Below are 27777 nucleotides of genomic sequence, written 5' to 3'. Positions count from 1 at the left end.
ATAATTAAGCACCCAGGCAAGACTGTGAGACCAACAGTAGTTAAAGAGCCACTGGGAAAGAATGTCTTGGGGGCCGTATACAGCCTGCCGGTTGCTACCCTCAGTCAAAATTATCTGAGTTGAAAACATAAAAAGTGATTTCTGGGCCCCTTGGCGATGACCAGAAATCACTTATTCAATCTGATCTATGAGGTGTAGCCTGAAGGGACCCATCTTTTACACTAGTGTTATCTATTTAATTGTTACATTTCTCTAATTAGATCTTAAGCGACTGGACAGCTTTAATTCTGGATATTACTTCTGTGCATTTTGATTTCCAAAATCCAGACACCTGGGGGGCACCTCTGCTAGTGGCTGGTCCCATACTGACATGTTGGGGCCAATATGAAGCTGTGACTGGCCAGACCTAAATCCAGATCTGGTTCTTGCCCATTCTCTAGTCAGAATTGAAGCTAAACACACCCAGCTCCTTCAACCGCTCCCCATAAGGCTTAGTTTCCAGACCCTTGATCATTTTGGTCCCCATCCTCTGCACACATTCCAGCTTGTCCACATCCTTCTTAAATTGTGGCGCCCAGAATTGGACACAGTATTCCAGGTGTGGTCTGAGCAAGGCAGAATAGTGATGGTGTTGCCCACAACAGAATTTTAGTGCTGGTTCTAAATGTGTTTTGTTGTACTTTCGCCACCAGTTTGTTTTTATTACTTCATATTTCAAAAAGATGCTTTTAAAATGCCTTGAATACCAACTTGGAAGAAAGGTGGGATGCCAGCATGTTAAATAAAGGCCTTCTCTGCGTTTGCAGCTGGGGAAGCCCATAATAACAGTTATCTGATTTCTGATTTTAACATTTTTATTTATGGCCTTATGTATAACTGTTGCAAACCGCTCTGATTTTTTAAAAAATTATGAATAACGACATACAAGTATTTGTTATAAAATAAATAAATAGCTACGGTATGTGTGTGCATGTGTTCATGTGTGTATGCAGGGGCGGAGAAAGGGGGCAGGGGGCGGCTCGCCCCGGGTACCGCCCTGGGGGTGACACTCGGGGTGGGCTCCGCCCCCGGGATTGGCGCCAGTGGCGTGGGAACTTTTAAAAGGCTGCAACGCGCGAACAGCAGCACAGACGCTGTGCTGCTGTTCGCGGGCTGCAGCCTTAAAACTCGGCGCGGTGCTGGTCAGAAGGGCTGCCAGCCGCTCGTGCCCAACATCTTGGATGGACTGCACATGTACACCCAAGATGCCGGGCGCGAGCGACCAGCACCCCTTCCAACCAGCGCCGCGCCGCGTTTTAAGACTGCAGCGGGCGAACATCAGCACAGCGTCTGTGCTGCTGTTCGCCCACTGCAGCCTTAAAACTCAGCGCGGGGCGGCACCAGTCGGGTGCCGGCTGCTCGCGCCCGCCATCTTGGGTGGACTGCACATGTCCACACATGCGCAGTCCACCCAGGAGGCTGCGCACGCATCGTGACGTCAGGGCGCGCGTGCGCTAGGGAGCGGCACCCCGCCCTCAGGGGGGGTGCCCTCGCATTTGCCAGCCCAGGCGGCAAAGCGGCTCCCTACACCGCTGTGTGTATGGTGGTAGAATAAGCATCCTGAAATTGGGTGGTAACCACAAGATAAAACACCCACCCACCCCCACACCCTTCCCTTCTTCTGTCAGCAAAACTGCCAGCCTGGAATTCAGCAACAGAAAGGGCAGAACTAGTTAGGCAAGCCAGGGCTAGAGAAGAAGGCGAGGGCTTGGAGGTTGTGCTGAAGGCCCTGGTTCATTTGAGAAGCAGAGCCGTGATGGGAGAGATGCAAAACTTAACTTGCCCCGGTACTGAAAAATCCTACAACTGACCCTGGGTAAATGGCCATTTTTTTGTTTTTGTTTTTAATCTATATGTGAAAGCAAAATATCGATTTCGCCCATAAGCTTTCCAAAGCACAGCTGCTGAAAATACAGAATACTTCATATATATGTCAGGAGTCAAAATTAGGAAATTACTGTTTTATTGCCTAAATTTCAATGTAATCTTGCTCATTCTGGCAGGCTTGTCAGAGTTCCGATTGTGATTTAATTATAATAAGAAAAACACTGCCAGTGGAACAGCAATTTATTCTCTTCTAGCTAAACACTGCTCCCGGGCATGTGTCACTTTTGATGCACGAGTGGGCTCCACTTTAAGAGAATGCACAATTTTATGGCTATTAAATTAAACTGCAGCTGTCAGTAGTCTACTTTATTTATGATTTAATATTCATCTCATTGAAGAGCGAGATATAAACTACAAGCACTTTTAGAATGCAGCTTTAACTTACTTCTATTTAATTCCAGACAGACAACTCTGTCTTGCCCTGCCATGAATATTGGAACGCCTTCAACTCATAGCACCGCCATCATTATTAGGCAGGCTTAAATCATTCCCACCAAAGATGACAACGGCATTGCTAAACTCAAGAGATCTTCATGCTACTTCTCTAAACACAGTAGCAAGCCCCTCAGGCACGCGGCTTAAAGCAAAACAAGTCTGGGTAACAATATCACCTGGGCCATAGCTGTGATTTGGAATTACATGAATCATCTGTGCGTTGGGCCCATCGTTGTTCAATGTCTTTATAAACGACTTGAATGAAGGAATGATGACACCAAACTGGGAGGGCTAGTCAACGCTGCAGAAGACAGAATCAGGATTCAAGATGGCCGTAACAGATTGGGCCCAAAATAACAAAATGAGCTCAAATAGGGACAAATGTAAGGCTCTGCACTTCAGCAGGAAGAACCAGATGCACAATATAAGATGGTTGCAAAATGGGAGATTCCAACTAAACATCACGAGAAGCTTTCTGACGGTAAGCGCTGTTTGACAGTGGAACAGACTTCCTCAGGAGGTGGTTGAGGTTTTTAAGCAGAGGTTGGGGGGACATCTTGGTGTTCATCAGGACTCCTTTCCACACTGTATTTATTTTATTTTATTTTATTTTATTTTATTGTATTTATTTTATTTATTTTATTTTATTTATTTTATTTTATTTTATTTTATTTATTTTATTTTATTTTATTTTATTTTATTTATTTTATTTACAAGCAGTTCAATGTGTACATGTAAAAACGCCGCATATGCATATGAGGAAAAACAAGCTTACAAGTTAGTGTACCATACAGATACACAAACTGGAGCCCTAAGCCTTGGCTCCTCACTGCACAGAAGCTCCCAGGTTCAATCCCGGGCGTCGCCAGTTAAAAGGAATCAGGGGGCAGCCAGAGATTCTGGGAAGCTGTTTGCCAGTCAGTGTAGAAAACGCTGGGCTAGATGGACCGGGTATAAGGAAGCTTCCTGGACACATGGCAATGCATTTGCTGCTGCATAATGCAAGGAACCTAGGGACGTGGCGCTGTGGGTTAAACCACAGAGCCTAGGGCATGTTGATCAGAAGGTTGGTGGTTCGAATCCCCGCGACGGGGTGAGCTCCTGTTGCTCGGTCCCAGCTCCTGCCCACCTAGCAGTTCGAAAGCACGCCAAAAGTGCAAGTAGATAAATAGGTACCGCTCCGGCAGGAAGGTTAACGGCGTTTCCGTGTGCTGCTCTGGTTCGCCAGAAGCGGCTTAGTCATGCTGGCCACATGACCCGGAAGCTGTACGCCGGCTCCCTTGGCCTGTAAAGCCAGATGAGCGTTGCAACCCCAGAGTCGGACAAGACTGGACCTAATGGTCAGGGGTCCCTTTACCTTTACCTAATGCAAGGAACAGCCCCTAAAGAGTGTGGGAGAAACCTGGCATGTGAGCATACAGGGGTAGAGCACAGGTGTACTGTAAGGGGAGACTTGTGTGAGTTTCAGCTGCTCTGTCCCACTCTCCTCAGAAATCCTCAGAAGGCCTGCAACCTTGCATCACAAGGGAATATCAAGAATGACGGGGGGGGGGGTGTCCTGAAATAACCCAGTGCCGTGTTCTTTCAAATATAGGTGCAAGTCTTTTTGAATGTGGCTGTGTTGCTCAAAGCCACTTTGAGAGACTTGTGGATTTACAGAGCAGGATGAGCATTCTAAATAAAATAGACCAATTTCAGGAGGATTTCAATTTCAATTTCAATTTCAACTTCAATTTCCAGGCGAGGAAGGAAATTCCCCAATGCCCTGGAATTAAAGATTAGGAAGCGGGGGGAGGGGGCAGTGCTGAGATCCATTGATGCCCCACCCAAACATGGGACATAAACCACTTGTGCTGCCATCAACTACAAAACAGAAGCTGCACAGACTTGGTCCCCATCCTGCTGTCAAGTGGTGGAGAAGAGATGGGGATAACCTTCAGTGGTGGTGCTGACCTTTGACTTAGGTGGGAAAAGTAGCTCTTCCTTGAATTCACAAAGTTGCTACCTCAGCCACAGTACCTGACCTCTAAACTGGGAGGCCACAGAAAGTTGTTGTGAGGTTGTGTTATGAGAATGGTTACGTCATAAAAGTAATAACATCATCAGCATTCTTTTTTTAAAAAAAAAATGGTAGTAACTGTTCAGCATTACTGCACAAGAAGCCTTCATAGTGTGATTATACTTTTACCAGTATTCTATTCCTTTAAAATTACTGATCTCCCTCTATTCTTCATGCCTGACAGCGGAATGAGAAGAAGGGACACCGAAGAGCAGTAAAAGTTACCTGTAAATTATAATCCTGAAGAATTTTTACCAGTGAATCTCTCAGGTTTGGAATCTCCATGCCTTCCTTAATGCGGTGGATCAGGAGGATGGGGTCAACGTGGGTCCCAATGTTATTTAACAAGCCGGTAATAAAAGCTGTAGAAACACAAAGGGGGTGTAATCTGAAACCTAAACATAATGTTGAACTGCCCTTTTGAGACAGGCCTAGTCTCTTAACTGCATGTACAGTGGTACCTCGGGTTAAGAACTTAATTCGTTCTGAAGGTCCGTTCTTAACCTGAAACTGTTCTTAACCTGAAGCACCACTTTAGCTAATGGCACAATTTGTGTTCTTATCCTGAAGGCAAGTTCTTAACCTGAAGCGTTATTTCTGGGTTAGCGGAGAATGTAACCTGAAGCGTCTGTAACCCGAGGTACCACTGTACTGCTCTCTAAAAAAAAAAAAAGTAAAGGAAAAGGAAACAGTATGCTAGCACATCTAAAGTGGGAAAAATCTCACTAGCAAGAGGTCTAGTTTTCAAATTTACATTTTATAAAGCTATGCATAGAAATAAAGAAATAAACAAGTTGCAATAAACTTGAGATATTCTACTGAACTATTTCTTGGTTCTACAAGCACCAGTAACAGGGCCTCATTTTACTTGTGTATTATCCTTGTGGCAGAAAATGGTGCTGACAGCCTTCCTGCCTCCTCTTTCCATGCTCCATCGCTAAATTCACACAGGGCTCTGCATTTCACACTTTCCAGCATTGTCATTGCCTCTTTCCTTGCAATGCTTTGCCCTGCCTCCCTTTTTATCAGTATCCACTTTCTTCTACATCATCTTGATTCCTCCAGATCACTATTTCTCAGCCTGTGGCTCCTCTGCCTCCACCTTCAGCTATCCTGTCTAGATCCTGTCCCTTAGCTTTCCTACCTCATCCCCTTTTTTCATAAAACACCTCTTTCTTCTCAGCTTCCATCTGCCTTCACGCAGGTCCTTCTGTTCCTACATGCTGTGGGGTGAATTCCCTGCCTCGCCCCCCAGCCGCAATGGCCTCTCATGTTCCTCACGGTAGCTGGACTGTTTGTGAACACTTGCTGATTACAATGCCATTCCATCACAGCAGCTCAGCCAAGGCATCACACCTGCGGATAGGTGCCCATGGTTGGTCTATTATCTATCTTTTTTGCCTTTTCATTTAAAACAATACTTATTTTAGGAAACATAAAGATGTGTAATAATAAACTTTTGAAGGCCTTTGCAGCGAAGATGCAGAGATAGAAAAACACGCTAGCATTTCATCCAATTTGTCAGCCAACAGCACATGTGCCAGCAGCTGTGGAATAATGTAATTACTTATGCTTATCAGTGCCAGATGCTGCAGAATGACAGGACATTTCCCCCCTCAGTACGCTGTAATACTCCAATTATTACACTGCAATTCAGACTTCTGCCCCATGCAAGCTGGCATTAATCCCAAATCAATCTGACTATATTGTTTTTTCTACTGTAGAGGGATAAATTATATTCTTTCACCTCCTCACACTTAATTAAAATCTCTCTCTCTCTCTCTCTCTCTCTCTCTCACACACACACACACACACACACAGTAAATTAATTGAGCAAGGACTACTTTGCTTACGTGGTTTGTCAATGGAATACAAGATGAGATCTTCCCACAGTTCTGCATCATCTTGCTCCTTAGCAAATTCAATAGCCTTATCCACATTATATAATTCCTCCATGATCATCTTCAGAGCACTTCGACTATTGCCCATTCTGCCTAAAATGGCAAAGGAAACCAGGAATTGTGAAAGAACAGCCTACCGCCACCAAGCTAAGCTAGGCCTCAGGGTTTAGGGGAAACAATATCCTCTGTTATAGTGTCTGAAACCTTTCCCACTTACAGCTTATATTTTAAAAACACGAACGAGTAGATGTCTAAATTAAAGCAATAATATTTCAATCCCATTGAAATACATGGGCCCTGTGTATGTCTTAATAGTTGCTTGCTGAACTGAGCTACATCTGTGATTGTTTGCAGAGATACAGGTTCATCCTACAACTAAAGCCAGACTTTTTTGGGGTGGGGTGGGGTGGGGGAACAGACTAGGGTTGCAATCCTATACTGTACAGACATACTGGGAAATAAGCCTCACTGAAGTCAATGGGACTCGAGAAAGCATGCATAGGATTGAGCTGGGAAGGATTGAGCAAGGTACAGCACAGGCCATTTCAGAATTAGGATGTGCCCCTGCAAGGTTTTAACCTGAACTGCCCTGCAGGACAAAAGGACCCCGGACAGGGTCATGCTTAGCAGCATCTTCTTAACAGCCATGGCCATCACTGAGCGGCAAGGACATGCACATTGGTGGCTGTGACAATCTGACATGGAATCATGGAATTGAAGGGTTGGAAGGGATTCCCAAGAGTCATCTAGTCCAACCCCCTGCAATGCAGGAATCTCAACATCCCTCCATGCAGAGATCTGACACTGTCTTAAGAATCTGCCTTTTTCAAAACCAGGACTTTTATGTCTGGGTTGATAGATGTTACCTAGAGCTTACACCAGTATGGGATCATAATATTGGTTTTAATATCTCTGGGGGTTTTTTTGGGGGGGGGGAGGTTGGGGGGGGAGGTTAAGACAGCTTGCCTGGTCATGAGCTTTTAGGATCAGCAGGGATACAATGTAAGAACCTGGTCCTAGAAATACTGAGTTGAGGATGTCACCTTTTAATAAAAACAAAACCACAAAGTCATTGCTATTAATCAAAATGCAGCTACTTACTCAAAAGATAAACTGTCTCTTCTACAAAGTTCCGTTGTTGACAGATTTCAAGAGCCTGGGATTTCAAAAGGAGAAAATTAATATGACCACAACTTAAGTTATCAACCAGCCTGTCTCTGCCGTAAATTAGCAGCACAGCCCCTATACCCGTTTACTCAGAAATAAGTCCCACTGAGTCCAGTGGAATAATAGCCTAAAAATATCACCAGTGTTCCCAAAGTACATAATTCATGTAACAGTAACGGAAAGTATTATAAAAATCTGGACTAAGAATAAAAGAAAAGTAATTACAGCCAACAACTGCTTGAGTTTCTTAAATAACAACACTATGAAGAATGAAGCAAGCATATAAGTCATGCATTGTTCCCCAAATAAAAGTTTTCTAAAGTATATTGCAGGGGACGCGGGTGGCACTGTGGTCTAAACCACAGAGCCTAGGGCTTGCCGATTGGAAGGTCGGCGGTTCAAATCACCGCAACGGGGTGAGCTCCCGTTGCTCGGTCCCTGCTCCTGCCAACCCAGCAGTTCAAAAGCACGTCAAAGTGCAAGTAGATAAATAGGTACTGCTCTGGCAGGCAGCGTTTCTGTGCGCTGCTCTGGTTCACCAGAAGCGGCTTAGTCATGCTGGCCACATGACCCGGAAGCTGTATGCCAGCTCCCTTGGCCAGTAAAGCGAGATGAGCGCCGCAACCCCAGAGTCGTCCGCAACTGGACCTAATGGTCAGGGTCCCTTTACCTTTACCTTTACAGTTAAGTATATTGCATAACTCTCAATACAGGGCTGGAATCTCCTGATTTTTTTTTTTTAATCAAACTCCGTGTACAGAAGAAGCTAATGCTTCCCTTCCTACACGTGGAAAGGAAATCTGACACCCCAAAGTTTAATGCTAGTCTGTGCAGCACAATTGAGCCAGATGCTCTCTATCCCTTGTGCACCTCAAGAGGCTGCTGTGAAAATGGAATAGGATGGCCACAATGTATGAGCTTCTTGGGCAAAGGGGCTGCATGCCTACAGGATTAATTACCGGGGCTATAGCTCAGTGGCAGAGCTTTAGTTCTGCATGCTGAAAGGCCCCAAGTTCAATCCCTGGCATCTCCAGGTAGGTCTGCGACTGTCCCCTGCCCGAAGGCCTGCAGAACAACTGCCAGGCATGGTGTTTCTCAAACTTGGGTCCCCAGCTGCTGTTGGACTACAATTCCCATCATCCCTGACCACCGGTCCTGCTAGCTAGGGATGATGGGAGTTGTAGTCCAACAGCAGCTGGCGACCCAGAGCTCGAGAAACACCGCATGCAGATAATAATGAACTGAAAAGACCAATGGTCTAAGAATGTTATTGGCACAGAAATGGGAGCAAGAAGAATTACTGGCAATGGAGGAATGGCAGACAAAATTAATGGACTGTGCAGAACTAGATCAGTGTTTTTCAACCACTGTTCCGCGGCACACTAGTGTGCCGCGAGATGTTGCCTGGTGTGCCGTGGGAAAAATTGAAAAATTACTTTATAATAGTCAATATAGGCACAGAGTTAAATTTTTTAACATTTTCTAATGGTGGTGTGCCTCGTGATTTTTTTCATGAAACAAGTGTGCCTTTGCCCAAAAAAGGTTGAAAAACACTGAACTAGATAAGATGACAGGAAGAGTTCGAAACCGGTGGGACCAGGAATTCCTGAAGGATTGGACTAAGTTTGAGAAATATTTGAAAGACAATTGTAAACAACAAATCACGTTAACAGGCCTACAAGAAGTTTTGTAAGGTTAAATGTAGGAAATATTATAGAAATAATTTGGATGGTAATAATTAATTGTTGTGGTTAAAAATAATAGTGAAGTTGGAAATACAATAAGAAATTTGAAAATTTGAAAATCCTGAGAAGGGGTTGAGGGAAGTCAAAAATATGTGTAAGAGGAATAAGAATGGATGTTTGAAAGAATGTATGTAAAATTTAATAAAAAATTATTTATAAAAAAAGAAAAGACCAATGGTCTGACTTGGGGTGAGGCTCCTAGGTTGTCCCTACAATAATAAACATGTCCCTTGCCCAGACAGATAAGTTCCTGCATTTCACCAAAATTTCATTCCACGCTCACTCAACAAACACCAAGCCTCAGTCATAATTGTAACAAAATCATCTGGTGGAGTGAACAAAAATCAGGGGGGCGGGAATTAAATATTAAAAACTCAAATAATATTAAAATAATTAAGAACAGGATGAAATACATGTCTGAGTCATCATGGTACTTAAAAGTCAAGATCTAAACCAATGTGGTTTTCACGTTTCCCAGCAGATGGCAGCATAACATACAGAGTAGCCAGGACAAGTCGGGTCACAATTACAAACTGAGAAGCCACAGTTGGTAATAGTTTTGTTGAGATCAACTAAAATGTGACAAAGACATGGTGTGTGTGTTAAACCTTGCAATTGGAAAAAGAAGGAAAAGAGAAAGAGAAAAAGAACTCCCCCAAACCCACTGCTAAATAATCAACAGCTTTAATATTTATCGAAGAAAATAGAAAGGGGGAAAAGATACATTTAAAGGATTTTTTCCTCACCTTTTCTAAAGGGCAATGAGTGCTGTCTCTGAGAAATGGAAGAAGTAAATTTGGCCGGTCATATTCAGCATACAGACTGATCTGTTTCTCATGATACTTTTGTCCTTTGTGATGGTCTCTCTTGAACAGCTTGTGCAAGTACTACAAAATCAACCAGAAGAACGAAAAAACAGAAACACCCATGATATGGCCATACTACCAAACAGGCGCTCCAGACTAATCTTAACACCTGACCCAAGACCTGCAGCTCCAGAAGCGCAATTCCCCAAGGAAACGGAGTAAAATACTATTGCATCCAGGTGTTACAGACCCCTCCACCATTGCTGACCGGTACCAACATGGGGAATGAAGTGATGGTGTGTTTGTGGTGGGGGGAGATTGCATCTAATTATCCATAGTGGGAAAGAGCTGCTTAACTTTCCCTAGCCCTAGCAATTCTTTTCACAAATAACCTCATTCCAGGCACTATTTTATTCCTCTGAAACCAGGAGCAAACCTAGCTGCAAATGTGGCTTGCACGCTGGACTCAAGAGGTTGCTGTCCTCCAACTCCCATCAGCCCCCAGTCAGCACAGGAGATGGGAGTGGTTGGCATTTGCAAGGGGGAATCAGTGGAAGAGAGTTAAACACGCCTCTCACCCTCCACTCCTGTCCAGGAAGCGCTCCGTACCCTGATTATCTCAGCAAACCTGGGTCTGCTGTGGCTTAGGACCAAGGGGCAAAGCTCATCTTGTTTGCCCCTTGGTCCTAAGCCACAAAAAACACCTTGAAGTGGTAGGTCTTATAATACTCTTGAAAGGTGCTCAGGCTAGGATGTGGCTGACTATAACCACTGGGAAGGAGCAGCCTCCGAAAATATTTCACTTTGCAAGTGATGCCTTAACATCTGTTGCTGGTGCACAGGTGTGTCCTTGGTATATCTCGGGGGCTATAACAGAACACACACAGGGAAGGAGGGAGTCTTTTTGCTAGGCTAGTCTTGAAGTGTTTTGAATTCATAGAGTGATAAATCTTACTTCTCTTGGGAGCACGGAGAGCTGTTTTACTACAGAGCAGGGTGGTCCACATGCGACCCAGGAGCCACATTCGGCCCTCAAGGCCTTTTTTTAGCTGCCCTTGGCAACATTTGACCCCCAGACCCCCACAGGTATTGTGCTGTCTTCCCAAAGCCAGGTAAGATTGGTGCTGGGATTTGGGAAGTAGGAGAGAGGCTCTGAGAGGGCCCTAAGAGTCCTCCAACCTCCTTCCCAAAGCCTAGTTAGCACTTTCCCAGCTTTGGGAAGAGGGAGGGAGGGCTCTAGGACCCTGCCAGAGCCTCATGGCTCCTTCCCAAAGCCCAGTGCCTCACTTATCCTGTTCTGGGAAGGCAGCATGAGTCAAATGACCTTGTGCTTCCCTACCTTCCTGACAAGGGTGTCCTGCGGGTTCCGCATCAAAATACTCTTGCAGCCCACTTGGTATGAAAAGTTGGGCTGCCCTGCTATAGAGGGCCTAGCGAGCATAAATTTTTTGAGCAAACCATTTATTTTACTCGGGGTGGTTCCTTACTGAAGTGACTAATGAAATGTCTCCCCGCAACCAGCGTCTTTTGAGTGTCAGTTATGAAAGTATTCTCCCCCACGCCGATTGCAACCTTGCTGTTGGAAGCTGGAGACCTGTTCAGTTGCCACTGAGGATAAATATTTATCAGTTCATGCCTCTGATTGCACCAGGAACACGCCTGCTGAAATCTGCATGGAAACCTTAAACCGCCACTTACCACATGCTGCAATTCAGGCCTGTTTTTTAATTCTTCCACCACTTTATCAATCTAAAACGAAAAAGAGATAAGATAAGAAAAGTTGGCTTCTGAGCCAAATCTCTTGCTCAGAGAGAGGGATAGGAAGTATAGTCAGTCAATAACATAATGAAATGGTTCTACTCACAGAGATCTTGTCCTCATTATCCAAAAGCATGTCAACTGCTTTCTAAAACAAACAAAATGTCCACAGCAGATAAGAGATATGCAAAATCACAAGTTAACACGGTTATATGTACATACAGATTTTGAACAAACTTCCTCTGTCTTGTGAACAACAAAAATTGCTATGCAGTTTATAGTGTGTGTTGGGAAGGAGACAGCAGGACTGTCAGTGGAAGAATAAGATGCTTGCTGATTTTATTACAATATGGCCACAAGCCACGTCGTATGTGGGGCTTCCATGGCCAGCGAAGACAGACGGTGCTTGATGAGAATGCAAAATGCTTTCCGGAATTTGGCTGGCAGTGGAGGAGTGCCACATGTGCTGGATCTATATAGGCACACAGAACACATATTAAAGGTGAAAGCCGTAACAATGTGTAAACCCCTATGAAACTAAACACAATATTTAGTGGCTTTCATCCCAAGGCCTCCTCAAGGCTATGTTGACCCTCAGGAAGGGGGGCTGCAGAGCTGCACACTCATAGAATCCTAGAGTTGGAAGAGACCAGAAGGGCCATCCAGCCCAACCCCCTGCCAAGCAGGAAACACCATCAAAGCATTCCTGACAGATGGCTGTCAAGCCTCCGCTTAAAGACCTCCAAAGAAGGAGACCACCACACTCCTTGGCAGCAAATTCCACTGCCGAACAGCTCTCACTGTCAGGAAGTTCTTCCTAATGTTTAGGTGGAATCTTCTTTCTTGTAGTTTGAATCCATTGCTCTGTGTCCGCTTCTCTGAAGTAGCAGAAAACAACCTTTCTCCCTCCTCTATATGACATCCTTTGATATATTTGAACATGGCTATCATATCACCCTTAACCTTCTCTTCTCCAGGCTAAACATACCCAGCTCCCTAAGCCGTTCCTCATAAGGCACCGTTTCCACTCATTATTCTGCTCTTTTCATTGCAGTGAGAAGTGAATGGCTCAACCAGGAAACAGTGATGGGAGTTGTAGTCTACAACATCTAGATACTGCCAGAGTTGGTCGTATTTTAAATGCTTACATCTGCCTTAAGACTTCAGAAACAGCTGCTGTCACATAAATGATAGCAGGTTTCCAGTGCTCAATGCTTCTGATGCTCCCTATCCAAAGCTTTTCCAACACTTGAGAGGTTTTGGTCAACTGACTGAAAGCAAAGAGGATTTTTTCCAGGCACACAACTTTATTTTTTGAATACAGGTTAAAGAATGGAGAGCTTTCGCAAGTAGATTAACCAGCAGAAAACTGGGGAAATGGCGAGAATATCTACACCTATATGTGTGATGTGTGCTAAATTAAAACTGTTTCTTCAACAATTAGCACTTTGGTTCATTAAGTGACACATTTTGGGGAAAGGTTACAGGGATCTTCAAAAAGGACCTATTTCAAATTTCTCAATGCCTGGATTCCTGCTGTTTATATTGACTCTTCCACCTAGATTTATGGATGCAAATAACACAAAATATGATATCCCCAAGGTTATATGACCATTTTCTTTTCCTAATGTCAAACAATAAAGTGTTTCCAAAGTGTTAGCGGTTAAAAACAAACTCACTGTAAAAGTTTGTCGTGAAAATATAACCAATCCAGCCATTTGGTGTCGACATTCTCACACATCAGTTTATCCAAAATATGAAGTTCACTGGTTAAATAATATTTTTTTCCTCTCTGCTAAAATTCCTACAGCCAAAAGTATAAAAACCTCACCACTTTAAAGCCATCATACCTCTGAATCAAACTCCATTAGCAGAACAATTTTGTCCCTGATGGAGCTGAAAAGATTGTGTTTGTGGATCAGCTGGAAAACATCTTTATGTCTCAGTGTGAGATAAATTTCAAGGGCCTTTCCGTAGCGTTGGTCATAGGTGTAACCTGATAAAGAGGATCATACGTTATGAACAGAGCTAGATGTGGGCCTTTTGAAAAAGCCATCCACCAGCACGGAAATCACAGTTTTGCTAAAAGCTCGACACAAATGCTTAAACATTGGGCCATCATTTAGAATAATGGAAAATGCTTTTCTTCTTTATATATATGTATTAGAAAAGTAATTGGATGCAATCTCGGTTCTTGATTGTTCTCGTGTACTGGACACCAATGACCCATAACCCATCTTCTCATTAAGAAACATTTCAAAGGTTGCACAAGCTTCACACAAACGGTGAAGAATGCACTTCAACACAGGGATATTTGTTGGGGTGTATTTCCCTTCACCTAGATATCCTTATAAAGGCTTTCTTTTGGGTGGGGACGGGGACATGACGACCTGGTTCATACATCACAGTAAACCAAACTATGGCTTCCTGGAACCATGCAAATAAATCTGGGCTGTAGCTCATGGTTAGCAAGGAGATAACTTAAACTACAAGACTGGGTTGAGATGACAAGCAGAGTCAAACCTTGGCTTAGCTCAGCACAGTATGGGAGTGAAAAGGGCTGGGGAAGATCAAAATGGCCGCAAGCTTCTCTCTGGGAGCCCTGATGTTCATGTGGTCCAAGTAAGACACAGTTTGGCTTACCACGAGCCAGGCCAACCTGAGAGGCGAATGTCAAGTGACTGCACTTGGCCTGAGGTATGGCAGAGATACTCAGAAAGGGGAGAGAAGGAAACCACGCTTCCTTGTGTAAAACCAAATGAAGCAAGAGGGTTCTCCCACTGATTCCATCGCTCAAGTGTCCAGCTCCACTAAAATAGGCGAAGATGCAAAGGCTAAGGATGAGATCTCAGGGAGAGTGGTGCTTAGGTTGTGAAGAAGGTTGGCAGGGAGGAAGGAGGGATGGATGAGGCGGGTTCTCCCACTGACAAGGTGCTCAGCAAAGAGCTGACATGGATGTTAGGGCTTCATGGTTCTGGTATGAGCTGATTGGCAGTATACATGCAGTGTTCATGCCCGTGGGGCGCCCCATATGGCAGCACCCACCCTCGTTTGCAAGGGGTGCAGAACACCAGCGACACAGGAAGGAAGGTGCAGAAGTATACAGGTGAAACTCGAAAAATTAGAATATCGTGGAAAGGTCATTTCTTTCAGTAATTCAACTTAAAGGTGAAACTAATATATGAGATAGACTCGTGACATGCAAAGCGAGATATGTCAAGCCTTTATTTGTTATAATTGTGATGATTATGGTGTACAGCTGATGAGAACCCCAAATTAACAATTTTCGACTTGGGGGTTTTCATCAGCTGTATGCCATAATCATCACAATTATAACAAACAAAGGCTTGACATATCTCGCTTTGCATGTCACGAGTCTATCTCATATATTAAACTCCAGTAGCTAATGAAAACCATGCTTACATAAATGGACTTTTCCACGATATTCAAATTTTTCGAGTTTCACCTGTTATATTACTCTGAAAGGATGCAAACCTGCCAGCCACTGTGAAATAAGGGGTGGGAGAAGCACAAACTAATTCTCTGTAGAGATAAATGTGTAAAACCTGGCGATCCAAGGAAGGGAACTGTAGTTACACGTGCTCAGTTCTTTAAGAACAGAAAAAGTGAAACAAACTCTCAGGGCAGCCGTTCAAATGCATTATAGACTTACAACTCTGCAAGCGTTTTCAGCAAAGTCCTGTTCTGTGGGTCTTTCTTCAGATGGTCCACCACTGCTTGGACAATGATTGCGTTGTTATAAAGGTTCCCAGGCCACTCTTTAATTATGTTGCAAAACCCTTGAAATGGGGGAAAAAATCAGTCATCATCATCAACTGGTGCATGCAAACTTTAAAAAAGCAAAGCCATTGCCTAAAAGTTGAAGATCTTCCCAATTGGTGATAACAGCCATACCACTCCCTGTTTCCGGGATTTCAAGTGCCGAAGTGCTATAAAGCTACGTTCACCACATAAATTGGGCAATATCTATCTATCTATCTGGATCACGAAGTGGTCCCTTACCTCTGGTAACTTACCTTAGTAAGTGTTTGGCTGCATTGACCCAAGATGATTTATGTGCAGGAATATCTATATAGGAGAGCCTGCTATTGAACAAATGGAAGTGGATTTCCCCACCCCCACCCTCCATTCCGGGGCGCTTAAAATTTGACATTTTTCAAATATAGAATCCAGAGAGTATGGAGATGTTACCTTTACTATTATGAATAACGAAGTGGAACTAAATGTCACACTTTAGAATAATTGAACAGAGGAAGAAAGTAATATTCTGCTTATTTCAATTCTCCCAGAATAGTTATGAGATAATACACTCCCAAGACCATGGAAGAGCAGGTCATTGATTATTCATGCATTTATTTGCTCATAATACAGTTCTCTTTGTTTTCACTTATCACTGCTGAAGTAACCTGCAAGTACTTTGGAGACTACTGTGCTGTTTGCAGCGCAAATGCAAACACAGCCGTTTTTCATTAGTAAAACAGATAACTCAACAAATTATATAAACTGTTGTCTATTCCAGCCTGCAGTCAACAGCTTCTGAACACTCCTACGTTTTGCAGTATTCTTCTGTATACCAGATAATACTGTACAACAGCCTTTGGCAACATGGTGCCTTCCTGCAAAGGCTGATGGGAGTTGTAGGCCAACAGTATCTGGAGGGAACGAGGTTGCTGAAGACTGGTGTAGAACTGAAATTGAATATGTGAGTGGATTCTTTTGCATTTTCAAGGTTTTATGACATAAATTGCGCTGGGATTTTTACATGGTTGCATAGGAATGAACTAATAAATGGAGTTCTTGCATTTTTATATTGCTTTATAGTGCAAGTAGGGACGCGGGTGGCGCTGTGGGTTAAACCAGAGCCTAGGCTTGCTGATCAGAAGGTTGGCGGTTCGAATCCCCGCGACGGGGTGAGCTCCTGTTGCTCGGTCCCAGCTTCTGCCCACCTAGCAGTTCGAAAGCACGAAGTGCAAGTAGATAAATAGGTACCGCTCTGGTGGGAAGGGAAACGGCATTTCCGTGCGCTGCTCTGGTTCGCCAGAAGCGGCTTAGTCATGCTGGCCACATGACCCGGAAGCTCTACGCCGGATCCCTCGGCCAGTAACATGACATGAGCGCCGCAACCCCAGAGCGGACATGACTGGTCCTAATGGTCAGGGTCCCTTTACCTTACATAGTGCAAGTGGTACTGCATGAAGTTGGAAGGACGGACCATGCAAGAGCTCTTGCCAGCATCCAGACTGCAAAGGTTTTTTCTCATTGCTTAGTGTCATGTGGGATGAGTCACTGTCCGTTTTTCAAGGGAGAAATTCTTCATTGGCTGAATGCAGCCAGCTGATCTTACACTGCTTTAAGGGTACTCTACGTAGGATATACATAGCTGCGACGGCATCAAGTACTCTGTGTGAATGTAACGAGAGCAGCAGATGTGAACCGCACCATTGTGCTATACCAGGAAGCAGAGTGGCAGATGCTGGCCACATGGCATTATACTGGCTACTGTGTCCTTACAAGATCGTTGCCTGGCTCACAGTGCTGACACTCACTGTTGGCTGTGTGACAGCCATGCATCTTTGTGACAGCTGCTATGCCTCACCCCAATCTCTGCTTTACCGCTGCTATTCCCCGTCAATGGCATTCAAGAGAGATAATGTGGTACCTCATAGTCACTCTCCAGAAATTCATGCAGGACCATTTCATAGATAAAAGGCTTCAGGACTGAATCCCGTCTTGGCAAATAGCTGCTAATCGCCTATGAGAGGAAACGGAACAAAGAGGCTCAAACCCTTGCATTTGAGAGAGAGCAAAATTTTGTGAGTGCGTGTGTGACTGCTCAAATTGCTATGGAAAACTAGAATGCAGTAAAATGCTACCAACATCAAGACATTCTGAGAGCGTTCTCAATAGAAGTGGTGAAAAATTATACCGGTGGCAATTATGAAAGAGCTGTGCAATAAAATCTATCCCAATTGGTCCAAAGAACACCTAATACATTCAGGTAAATGGGTTTGCATTTAAATGGGGGGGGCAGGGAAAAGAGGGTTGGCTTGATTGAAGTCCTAAGCCGTTTTGGGTTTCTTCCTTAAGGAAACTGAGCTCACCTCTAGCAAAGGAAGCTATTATACTGGAGAACAAACCTAGAAAAGGACACGTGACCTCTCGTTTCCATGCCTATGAATGGGCCCTTGTACAGTTGCTGGGGAGGGATTTTGGCCAGGAATAAAAGTGATGCTTAAGAAAGCAAATAATATTATTTTGCCCACAATTGAGCCCAACCACATTCTGACACAGAATGCATTTCCAAAGCAGTAAGGAAGGGGTGAATAACTAGATATAACTGTTTTTCAGGGCCTTTTAAGTGATCCAAGTTTAAAAAAAAAAAAAATGTTAGTAGCAGGAGCAAACTAACTTGAAGCCCAGACACATTTTGAGGACCCTGTTATGTGATTAAACTGGATGCACATGACAGATACTAACACCTGTTGACTACGTCACCACGGAACCATAGTAGCTCAAGGTAGATTAGAATCACTGCAAGAGGGATAAGAGCAGCTCATGTTAACACTGCAGCTTACAAGAGAGGAACTTTATTGCACAGCATCTTCTGTCTTTCCATGATCTGCTTTCAGAAAGGTGAAAACAACCACCTGTTTAGAAAGGCAGTAATTTAACAGAGAGGCTTTTTGGAAAGCCTGCGAATATTTTCTAAATTTTACAGTCTGCTGGATGGCATAAGTGGAGACATCTGCTCAAGACATTCACATCCAGGCAGGAAATAAATTCAGAAGGGAGTGGTGATGGTGAAAACAGCACATCACAATTTTATCTATACACATTCTGAAGACCCTTATTGAAGTGAAATAGAGGCAAACAGACTTGAGAGGTTATCTTCCAATGTGGCAAAGTGCACAGTAAACCTCTAAAAACCGCAAGTAGTGCTGTTGTCTCCCCCTCTATCTTTAATTCCATAAGAAGGCAGATGCTACAAGACAAGCTGCAATGTTGCAACACCTTCACACTCCTGAACAGATTTTTAACAGCTCAAAAAGCAGCAAGGGACCACCTGCTGCGAGATCTTAATAATATGCCCCTTTTGGCTCATCGACTTTGAATAGGAAAGCATAAAACTTGGAAAGAAAATGTGTATATGTATTAAAGGGCACGTGCATAAATGCTTTCTACTGCTCTGGAAGTGACAGTCCTTTAGCTGTATGCCACGGGCAATTTATTAACTTAAAAGCTTGCTAACAAACATGCTCCATAGATTACTTGGTTTGCTATGCTAGCAAGGCACAGAAAGTGGCAGAATTCTTTCCTCTCCCTCCTATCTTTTGTAGTGCACAACAGAACAGCCATCTGTTTGCCTGAAACGTAATTATTTCTTGGTGCTGCTACTAATGAGTCAAAGGATGTGCAAAAGAAGTGAGTCACAAGGTCACAGAGACCGTCTATGCTCTCTTCTTCCAAGCAGGGGCTTTCGTGAACAAAGACAACGCTGCGAGGAAGGAAAAGGGGTAAACTTCAACCTGGGAAGGGGTGCAGTTCAGCTGTTAGTCACTACTAAGACATAACATATTGTACAAGAACCGGAAAACTGTGCATCTTGCTGCATTTTAAACTTCAGGAACAGTTTTGCAGCATATTCTGCCAAGCTTTTTGCGTGGCGACGAATACCAATCTGTCAGGCTTTGGAATCAAAAGATACATGATGCTATTTCTTAACTCTGTTCACACACTCACCTAGGAAGGGATTTTGTATACATGATGGAGGAATATGCAGATACACACAAACCTCCCATGTGGGCAAGGTAACATGTGGCACATGCGCTAGGAATGTGAATGTTCTTTCACAGAAAATGGGGTGGGGGGAAATGTGGAAAAGCCTATAGTGATCCGTTCCGGATCGCACTACGTAACACGGGCGTGCTTAACACAAACGCCCCCCCAAGAAAAAACCCGGAAGTAGCGTGATTTGAGCGCCTTTGCGCATGCACGAAGTGCGCAGAAGCGTTCTGCACATCCGGGGGTCACACGGGGCTTGTGCACACTCTGGAAACGCTTCCGGGTTGCGGTCATTCTTAACTCGAATGTCCGCAACATGGGGTGTGCGCAACCCGGAGTATGACTGTATTCCAATGCTGTAAAAGGGTATAATGCTCACACTAGCCAGGCTTTAGCTTATGCGCATGGTGAAGAAGTGCATTCAGTCACACTTCACCACATGCATATAATCCTTGCAGGTGACTCTATGAACTGACATAACCAGCCAGAGAAATTTCCTGAAAAATATATGACTCTACATACCTTAAGTTGTCCAATTTCTTTAAACCTGTGCACCTCAAATTCCCAGAGATCTGTGTTCTTGCCAAGTATTTTCTGGCATTTTCTGGTATACAGAAGGGAGAAGAGGCTCATAAATCAGGTTGCCACTTCTAAGGCATCTTCCATCTATGCACAGCAGCACCATTTGTGTAACAACCTCCAAGTTATTTGGGATCCTTTATTGTATTGCTTCTAATTCTGGCTTAGATCACTGACCCTCTTGGGCTTGCTGATCAGAAGGTCGGCGGTTCAAATCCCCACAACAGGGTGAGCTCCCGTTGTTGGATCCCAGCTCCTGCCCACCTAGCAGTTCGAAAGCACATCAAAGTGCAAGCAGATAAATAGGTACCGCTGCGGCGGGAAGGTAAACGGCGTTTCCATGCGCTGCTCTGGTTCGCCAGAAGCGGCTTAGTCATGCTGGCCACATGACCTGGAAGCTGTACGCCGGCTCCCTTGGCCAGTAAAGTGAGATGAGCGCCGCAACCCCAGAGTCGTTCGCAACTAGACCTAATTGTCAGGGTCTCTTTACCTTTACCTTTATAGTTAAGTATATTGCATAACTCTCACTAGCTTAGTCATGCTGGCCACATGACCTGGAAGCTGTCTGTGGACAAACGCCGGCTCCCTCGGCCTATAGAGCGAGAGGAGCGCGCAACCCCAGAGTCGTCCACAACTGGACTTAATGGTCAGGGGTCCCTTTACCTTTTATTGTATTGCTTCTAATTCTGGCTTAGATCACTGTTCAGAACATAAACTTAGTGACCATAATCCAGAGCCCAACATGCACAAGGGCTCCTGCAGCCTGCTGAAAGTACACAGAGCTCCAACAATCCTTGGGGCACTTAACATCGGAACCATTCAGCACAAGGGGGGAGCCGAAAGAGCAAAAAGAAAACAAAATGGGGAACCCCCCCAAATCAATAGGTGGTTATGTACATTTAACCTCACTCATTGTCATTTACATCAAAAGCATACTAACATTCATCTGGGTAAGCAAACAGGCAATGTTTCAGAATAATCCAGATTATCAAAATATTAGCAGCCATGTGTACAGCTTGCGCACACAAACAGTGCACACAATCACAGAGGTGCACACAATTGTACCCCAATGTATTCAAGCTAAACATATTACCGTGCTGCCAGGTCATACTCTCCAATTTCCATCAGATGGTTTATGTAGGCTAAACCTATATCCTGGGGTGAAAATAAAACACAGTTAGTTAAAAGTACATCTGAGAATGGCACACATCCTTCCACAGCCAAGTGTCTGACATTTGTATTCAAGTGACTTGTTAGATCAAATGCCAGGATGTATTTTTTTCAGGGTTTCTCAAGTTTCTAATTCCTCGGTAACAAATATGCTTGTTTGTGTATTATCAAAGGGCTTACTATAAAGAGCACTTAAAATTTACAAGTTTTAAATATAGGTGCAAATCAGATGATATTCTTCCTGGTCTTGTTTCTGTTTTCTTCCTGTCCCTCCCAGCTCTTGGGTAATAATTCTCCTATGTTGGGAAAGTGACTCAGCAGCAGAAAGAAAGAAAGAAAGAAAGAAAGAAAGAAAGAAAGAAAGAAAGAAAGAAAGAAAGAAAGAAAGAAAGAAAGAAAGAAAGAAAGAAAGAAAGAAAGAAAGAAAGACTTGCAGAGGTGCAGGGCATTAATAGAGAGGATCAGTCCACACCAGCCTTTCACAAAGTTGCTGGACTACAACTCCCATCATCCCTAGGTAGCAGGACCAGTGGTCAGGGATGATGGGGACTCAAGGTTGAGAAAGGCTGGTCTAAACTATGAAGTGTTATTGTTCATGAATGCTTATATAACAGGGATGTGAAAACTGTGGTTCCCCAGATGTGATTGGGCTCCATATGCCATGATCCCCAGTCTAAATGACCAGAGATGAGGGAAGTTGGCGCAATGATATCTGCAGGGCCACAGGTTCCTTACTGTTGGTTACTAAGATAACATTCCATTCTGCTTTCTGAACTGTCTTAAATCAGGAGAAGCCAATGTAATCTAGTAACGTCTGGAGGAAACTACAACATCTGGAGAGCATTCCCTGTCCAACATCTGATCATATTGGACTAAATGCCACTATTCCTCCTCTGGATAATCATTACTATTTATTAAATTTCTATACCGCTCTTCCTCCAAGGATCACAGGGTGGCTTACAATATTGTTTTCCATTTTATTTGTTGTTGTTCAGTCGTTCAGTCGTGTCCGACTCTTCGTGACCCCATGGACCAGAGCATGCCAGGCACGCCTATCCTTCACTGCCTCTCGCAGTTTGGCCAAACTCATGTTAGTAGCTTCGAGAACACTGTCCAACCATCTCATCCTCTGTCGTCCCCTTCTCCTTGTGCCCTCCATCTTTCCCAACATCAGGGTCTTTTCTAGGGAATCTTCTCTTCTCATGAGGTGGCCAAAGTACTGGAGCCTCAACTTCAGGATCTGCCCTTCCAGTGAGCACTCAGGGCTGATTTCTTTAAGAATGGATAGGTTTGATCTCCTTGCAGTCCGTGGTTTATTAGTTTTCAACTTTCTAGCAGTCCATGGTTTATTAGTTTTCAACTTTCTAGCATGCTTAGAAAAATGCTTTTGCTCTTAACACACTACTTCACATTTCTGCAGCACGATACATTTACACAGGAAAAGGGTGGGTGGCGGGAACAAACATAGTTAAAAGTAGTGCAAACTGGGTTTCTTTTGTAAAAACAACAACAATAGTATCTCTGTTCCAGTACTTGCTTCACTGAAAGTCTGAGAAACATTTAACTTTAACTTATAATGGGGGGAAACATCAAATACAAATATATGCACAGATATTGCGGCAGCGTTGTCTTCTGAATATGGAATGCATGTGACCCTGAATGCCCAGAGCTCTGATCATGAAGTTGAGGCGGGCAAAAGGTGGCGAACAGCAGCCAAAACTCTTCTCTCATTCTCTCTCTCAATCCCAGAGGAAAAGCAAAATCCTGACTTAGAAACTAATTTCACACATAGAACAGACCATATTGGCCAAGTGGCGAAGTTTCCGTTTCTGTTTCATTTCCACATCCTTAGAAGCACGATCTTCTTCGTGACCCTGGGACTGAGTCATAGCTAAAACTTACAAGCCCTGGCTCAAACTCGGCTTGGGATGCCCTTAGGTTTAGAGTGGCGAATTAAACTGGCTGAGTGTGTCACTAAGATAAATAGTGTAATAAGGTTGACTGGGCAGTGACTGTGGTCTGTTCCTGGGCCAAACCAGATGTTATGACGAACAGCAATAATGTGTCTAGTTTCACCCTCTCCCACCATGAGATATACAATTTAACTGCATCCCGATACTGGCATTTCCCTATCACAGCCCCACACTCCAGAGGGAAGAGAAATGTGGGGCGCATTGACATCAGGGGGCAAGTTAAGTGCTACTAGATGTGACAGGTGGAATGGGGGGAACTAGACACAAAACATCCCATACATGTAACCTTAGGCCTCGCTTAGTGCAGAGGCACTATTAATTTATTTCTGAAAGGTCAGGAGCCTTTTGTGTTCCTTCTTTTTCTTTAAAATAAAAAAAAAATCAAGTTTGCAGACTTACCTGAATCTTGTGTTTTTTCATGGTCTTCTGACTGATCTCAGCTGCCATCAAAGCCTCCTATATAAATACAAGCAAAGGTGACACCCGAGTCAAGTTTTCAAAACTTCTGTAGAGAAATCTGGAAAATTGTGGCTTTGTTTCTTGTGCCTTGTGTTTGAAAGCACTAGAACGTTTAATGTCATGGTTGAATGAACAGCTTTGAATTCATACTCAAACAAAAGCAATTGTTAAAAAGAAAGGGGGGGAATCTTGGGTTCCATCTGGGTTCACTCCACATTAGTGCATCAAGATCAAATTTCGGGAGGATGGCACCATATGAGGTACAATCACAGGAGTTCATTTTCCAACAAAAAAGCCTCTGCTGTAAAGACACCTGTCAAAAATGGTACCTTGATTTGTTTTCTGAGTGCTCAACTAGAAGACAAAGAATAAATCCACCACTAGTAAGGGAATGATTTTTCATTAAGTTTAATTTGTGGCTTATCCACTGAGCTGGCGTCTCGTGTGTGCAGAAATAGAGCTACCTTCTTGCTACCCAAAATGAAAAGTGAAAGCTTAATGTGGGTTACAACACAATCTATTCCCTGACTATTAAAAAAAAGGGCTTTCTGTGGAATATGCCTGAAAGCCTTTACAATCCAATGAAACAGTGCTTCGTGCATAATGAAGTTCAACGTAACTTGCATATACGCCTTGGGAAGAATTAACCCACTTGAACGTTTTCAGAGTGAAACGCAAATGAGACTGTAACAAACCGGGAACAGAAGCATTTGTTTGATCCCTTTATTTACTTGCAGTTATTCACAGCGTAAGAGAGTTCACAGACTTCATAACAAAAACCTATGTTAGAAATTACCACGTTTTCCTGGGGAACCCAGCCTTAAAGGCAAACGAATACTTAAATGCTGCAGTAAGTGTTTATCACATGTATTTTTCAGGTTCCTTTTCTTTGATAAATGAAAAGCCTAACAGATAGCTTGATGAGCCCCAACAATTCCTAATGCACAAGCTGGAATTCTGAGCTAAAAGTGCTGTATTATGCAGTCAAATAAACTTAAGATGATTAGAAACTGAAATAAAGTATGCAAAATCAGGAAATTAACTTTGATTTTCAGCTTCATGCTTCATTTTGACTGCTTGCAACCATTCCATCAGCACTTTCCGACAACTGTTAAGCTTAGACCAGGGTATGCAATCTTTTTTCCTGTTGGGGCCTGATGGGTGGAGCCAGAAGCAGGGGCGTAGCAAGGTAAATTGGTACCCAGGGGCAAAAATTTTTATCACCCCCCCCCAAGAGGCGTAGGAAGGTTAGGAGGTAGCCGGTGCGGAAAATGTCTTGTCAACCCCCCATTGATTCCCCCCCTGCAAAAATGGTTTTACATTATTTCATATTTTCTTACAAAGGAATAATAACAAGTAATAATAATAAAAAACTTTAATTTATATCCCGCCCTCCCTGGCCGAAGTCGGGTTCAGCGTGGCTAACATCAGATACATAACATTGGTATAAAAATCAAACAATAATTAAATTATCTCCTAAAAACATCTCAAATTCTAATTAAAATCTAATTAGATGGCTTTCCACAGGGTTAGGGTTGGGAACAGTAAGTGCTCCACTGCACTGAAATTTCAGCCTTCACGACATAAGAAAACAGCCAAGTAAACAGCTATTTTGGTGGAGGAGGGTCAAGATATTAACCGATATGCATGAAATAGCTATATAATCCCTAGTATAGTAAGATAAGACCTTCGGAGCAGGCATTTTTTTTTAAAAAAAGTTTTTTTTTATGAACCGCCCTAGTAGGGCAGTAATTGTTCCTTGATAATTTGTCACCCCCTCCATTATGGAACATGGGGCAGTCTGCACCCTACGCCCCCCTTGCTATGCCCCTGGCCAAAAGTGTTCTGGATGAACTAAACTGGAACAGAGATCACCCTGCCTCAATTTTCACCATGGTTATCTCAAATTAGAACTCCTAATCCAATGCAGGTCTATTTAGAAGTAAGTCCCACTGGGTTTAATGGGGTCACTCTCATGTATATAGAGGATTTCTCTAGGACAACAGACCAATACTGTTCTGATAAGCAAGTGAAAGTAATTCCCAAATAACTCCACTCTGATTTTAGTCTCTCTCTCTCTCTCTCACACACACACACACACACACAGAGAGAGAGAGAGAGAGAGAGAGAGAGAATTCTAATTGTTATGAAACACCACAGAGGGAGTGGGGAACATTTTAAAGGGCAGAAAAAATAAAGAGGACACAAATAGTACAGTTCAGGTGCTGCTCTCATACATGTTGCTTATGGTGCAATCATATACATGTCTGCTTATAAATTCGTTCTACTGAATTCAATGGGAGAAACTCCTAGTCTACAACACTATGGCAAATGCACAGCAATGAGCTGTGGATGGAAGGGCCCCATCCTGTCACCTAAACCTGCTGGGTCTTTTCTAATTAACACAGGAATAATTCCTGTAAAAACGTGAACTATATTTGAGAAGTCATAAAACAGAAAACAAGACATTCAGCGAGGCCTACTCATTGACGCTGACAAGAATTTAAAGAGAAAAGTGCAAAAGTTACTTCATATTTCTTCTTTTCCAAGAGCCATTCAATATGGTCATCCTGGTCACGTTCTTTGGCCACAACAACATCTCTTGGACTGATGATATAAAACAGTGATTCACCCTCTGAATATTCTGCAAAAGACACAGGAGCAATTTTACCCATTTCACCACTTAGTAAAAGCTTTGACCTCTTTGAAAGCAGGTGTTCTGGATGCGTTTTGCTTGAGTAAATTAATGTTGCATCTCAATATTTCTTAAATTCACCCATGCGCATTACCAAAAATAAACCCAGCAACAACCCCTAAATGAAACAAACAAAAAGCACCAATTGACCATGGACCTCTGTAAACACTCGCTGATCTCTCTTAAGGGACTGGTTAAGAGATCAGGAACAAGTGTACTGGTCCATTAGAAGGAACTAAGGATACATGGGATCAGTTTCAGAGTACTGCCACAAAACCAATTCCAAGGCTCTTGCTGAAATATCCACGATAAACACTGTAACATTTAGACGGGCCTGACAACCGGAACAATGCTCTAATTCCACTCCTAGTTTCTTGTGCTTCGCAGAACAATGGCTTAACCATAATGGAATCCTGGAGCTGAACGCAAATTGACAATCAAAACAACATATAAAACAATGGCCAGACTACTGCAAATTTCTCACCCAAACAATAATCACGGCATTCATTTTCTTGGAAGCGCCTCACAGTTAGAGCATCGGAGGAGATTTCTTCACAAGATTCAGGAAATGGCTGGATTATATCCAGCCTAGGTCTGGCACAACACTCCTTTTCCTGGGGGAAAGAAAACCACATTCAGCACTGAAGCGCACAACACGCTGTTTATGTTTTCTAATATACTTGATAAGATCATCTGAATTGTATCCTTTTGCAACCGAGTTTTTTTCTGCATAAGCAGCCAATGGAAACCCCCCAATTAGAATTGCCATCTACTGTGTCAGCCAAATAGCTCCCATTTAGCCAAGTGCTGCCTTCACTTTGACTGGCAGCATTTTCCCAGGGTCTCGAGAAGATGTCTTGCGCTGCTCCCTAAAAAGCTTTTTGCCCGATGTGTGCAATAATGGCGCAGGGGGAGCAATTCATTGGGATGAAAGTTTATGCTAGGAGTCAGATGAGAAGTCCCGAGGGTTTCCAACTGCTCATTTGGATTCCCTATTGCCAACACTTAATAAAGCCACAGAAATATCACTTGTGTTGTAACAAAGTTGGCTGTCTTGATTATTGTCAGCGGACCTACTGCTATATAGTTTTGAATAACCTGGCATCTGGTGAAAAACAAGAGAACAGAATGGTCCTTAGTAACTGGAAATCCATCTCAAGCCTTTGTGACGTCACAACTTCCAGCTAGTGGAAAAGACAGAGGAACAATTGGGTGTTAGTTGGGTAGAGAGACTGTCAAACTGAGCTGGGAGCTGGAAACAGCCATAGCAGAGCTATAGGTAAAGGTAAAGGGACCCCTGA

The 27777-nt window shown here is 43.4% G+C and overlaps 1 protein-coding gene across 1 annotated transcript in view; it reads right to left on the bottom strand.

Moving 5' to 3' along the window:
• Nucleotides 1–27777, bottom strand: part of VPS41 (VPS41 subunit of HOPS complex) — a 113638-nt gene that overhangs the window by 8060 nt on the left and 77801 nt on the right. The window contains exons 12-26 of the mRNA XM_033165151.1: nucleotides 26961–27090; nucleotides 26310–26425; nucleotides 23722–23778; nucleotides 21273–21334; nucleotides 20123–20204; nucleotides 17478–17570; nucleotide 15941; nucleotides 15470–15597; nucleotides 13648–13791; nucleotides 11904–11945; nucleotides 11738–11788; nucleotides 9980–10120; nucleotides 7423–7477; nucleotides 6274–6414; nucleotides 4646–4782 (exon numbers count right to left, since the gene is read on the bottom strand). Of these exons, the coding sequence (XP_033021042.1) occupies nucleotides 4646–4782; nucleotides 6274–6414; nucleotides 7423–7477; nucleotides 9980–10120; nucleotides 11738–11788; nucleotides 11904–11945; nucleotides 13648–13791; nucleotides 15470–15597; nucleotide 15941; nucleotides 17478–17570; nucleotides 20123–20204; nucleotides 21273–21334; nucleotides 23722–23778; nucleotides 26310–26425; nucleotides 26961–27090 (1380 nt within the window). The remainder of the gene's footprint in view (nucleotides 1–4645; nucleotides 4783–6273; nucleotides 6415–7422; nucleotides 7478–9979; nucleotides 10121–11737; nucleotides 11789–11903; nucleotides 11946–13647; nucleotides 13792–15469; nucleotides 15598–15940; nucleotides 15942–17477; nucleotides 17571–20122; nucleotides 20205–21272; nucleotides 21335–23721; nucleotides 23779–26309; nucleotides 26426–26960; nucleotides 27091–27777) is intronic.

The sequence above is a fragment of the Lacerta agilis genome, chromosome 12, assembly GCF_009819535.1.
Source record: "Lacerta agilis isolate rLacAgi1 chromosome 12, rLacAgi1.pri, whole genome shotgun sequence".
Taxonomy (NCBI): Eukaryota; Metazoa; Chordata; class Lepidosauria; order Squamata; family Lacertidae; genus Lacerta; species Lacerta agilis.
The sequence above is the reverse complement of the archived record's forward strand: the minus strand, read 5'-3'. Positions and strand labels throughout refer to the sequence as shown.